This window comes from Phalaenopsis equestris, unplaced genomic scaffold (genome assembly GCF_001263595.1).
Source record: "Phalaenopsis equestris unplaced genomic scaffold, ASM126359v1 Scaffold195342, whole genome shotgun sequence".
Lineage (NCBI taxonomy): Eukaryota > Viridiplantae > Streptophyta > Magnoliopsida > Asparagales > Orchidaceae > Phalaenopsis > Phalaenopsis equestris.
Genome location: NW_018215291.1, coordinates 1 through 1,278, shown reverse-complemented (window position 1 = coordinate 1,278; position 1,278 = coordinate 1). Strand labels below are relative to the sequence as shown.

General features: G+C 43.1%; 1 protein-coding gene across 1 annotated transcript; it reads right to left on the bottom strand.

Annotated features, from left to right (window-relative positions):
* Window positions 1-37: 37 nt before the first annotated feature.
* On the bottom strand, window positions 38-1,182 carry LOC110035014 (oligopeptide transporter 1-like; the record flags this gene model as incomplete). Its single annotated transcript, XM_020739252.1, has 2 exons — window positions 38-706; window positions 1,000-1,182. Coding segments are annotated over 2 exons (804 nt in total), but the record flags the coding sequence as incomplete, so codon positions are not given.
* Window positions 1,183-1,278: the final 96 nt, after the last annotated feature.

Sequence of the window (1,278 nt, the reverse complement as noted above, 5' to 3'; positions counted from 1 at the left end):
ATGCAAAAACAGCAAAAATAAAATACAATTTGCGGGTTATGACACAATTCTCTGTCCTCCAACAGTTCAATGAAATGCCTTCCTCCTAAAAGACGGGACAGTTTGGAACCTTCACCCCTGGAGCGGTCGGGCAGCTTGCCAATGGACAATGGTCATTCAACGGCAACCCCCACCACTGCACTCCATCAATATTCCTAATTTGCAGAGAGAAATAAGTCAAAGTAGCCATGAAAGCCACTCCAGCATCCAACCCCGCCGACAAAACGTAGTTATGCCTCGCCCACCACCCTTTATACCTCCTATAAACCACAAAGCTGAAGATGATTCCCACAGTCCCCCACATGATGTAATTAATAGCCCTCGCAGGCGGCATCGCCCCTGTGGCGCTGAGGATGATGGGCATGTTGATGAGTCTGAGCCATTTCTTGTTAGGGTATCGCCGGGAGAGGAGCCAAATGGGGACGGGCGCTAAGATGCCGACGAGGAAGAAGTAGTTCATTTTGGTGTAGAGGCCGAGATTACCGAACATGCGGCGAGGGGCGACTACACCCCAGATAATGGAAGCATTGAAGAAGACGGTATCGCCGGGGCAAGTCCATGGGCTTCCTTCGGGGAGCTTTGATGGATCGCATATGTTTTCGATTGTTTCAAGAAGCCACCAAGCGGTGCCGAAGTAGACGGAGGAGGCCACTATGGTGCCTACCAGCTGAAAATCCACAGAGGTAATTAATTTATGATTATTTTCATTGATGATGATGATGACTATATGCTGAAACACTTGGTTTCTTCTATGGTTTCATCCGAGTTACATCAGTGATTTAGTGTGGTTTCTACTATTTCGATTGTTCTGACGGTTTCGATTTCGATTTCGATGGTTTTGGCCTGTAATTTCGAACCGAAATCACTGAAATCGTTCAAATCTTACCGAAACAAAAGCAATTTTGGTGACATGATTCCAATTAGCTCAATCTGAGATGGTTTTGGACATTTATCCTTTACCTGAACCAAAAACATAGACTTAGGGGGAATCTTCATGTAATGCCCTAGCTTGAAATCTGCGAGGAAGGTGATTGCTTGTGTCATGCTAATATAGCCATATGTCTTGAAAGCAACATTAGCAAGAGGCCTTCCGGGGTATATGTATCCAATTATCAGCTCAGTAAGAACATTAAGCCCTGGTTGCTGAAAATTTTTTTTTATAAATATATATCAGTTCTACCTTTTTAATCATTCTTATGCTATCTAATAATAATAATAATAAAAAATAAATAAATAAAT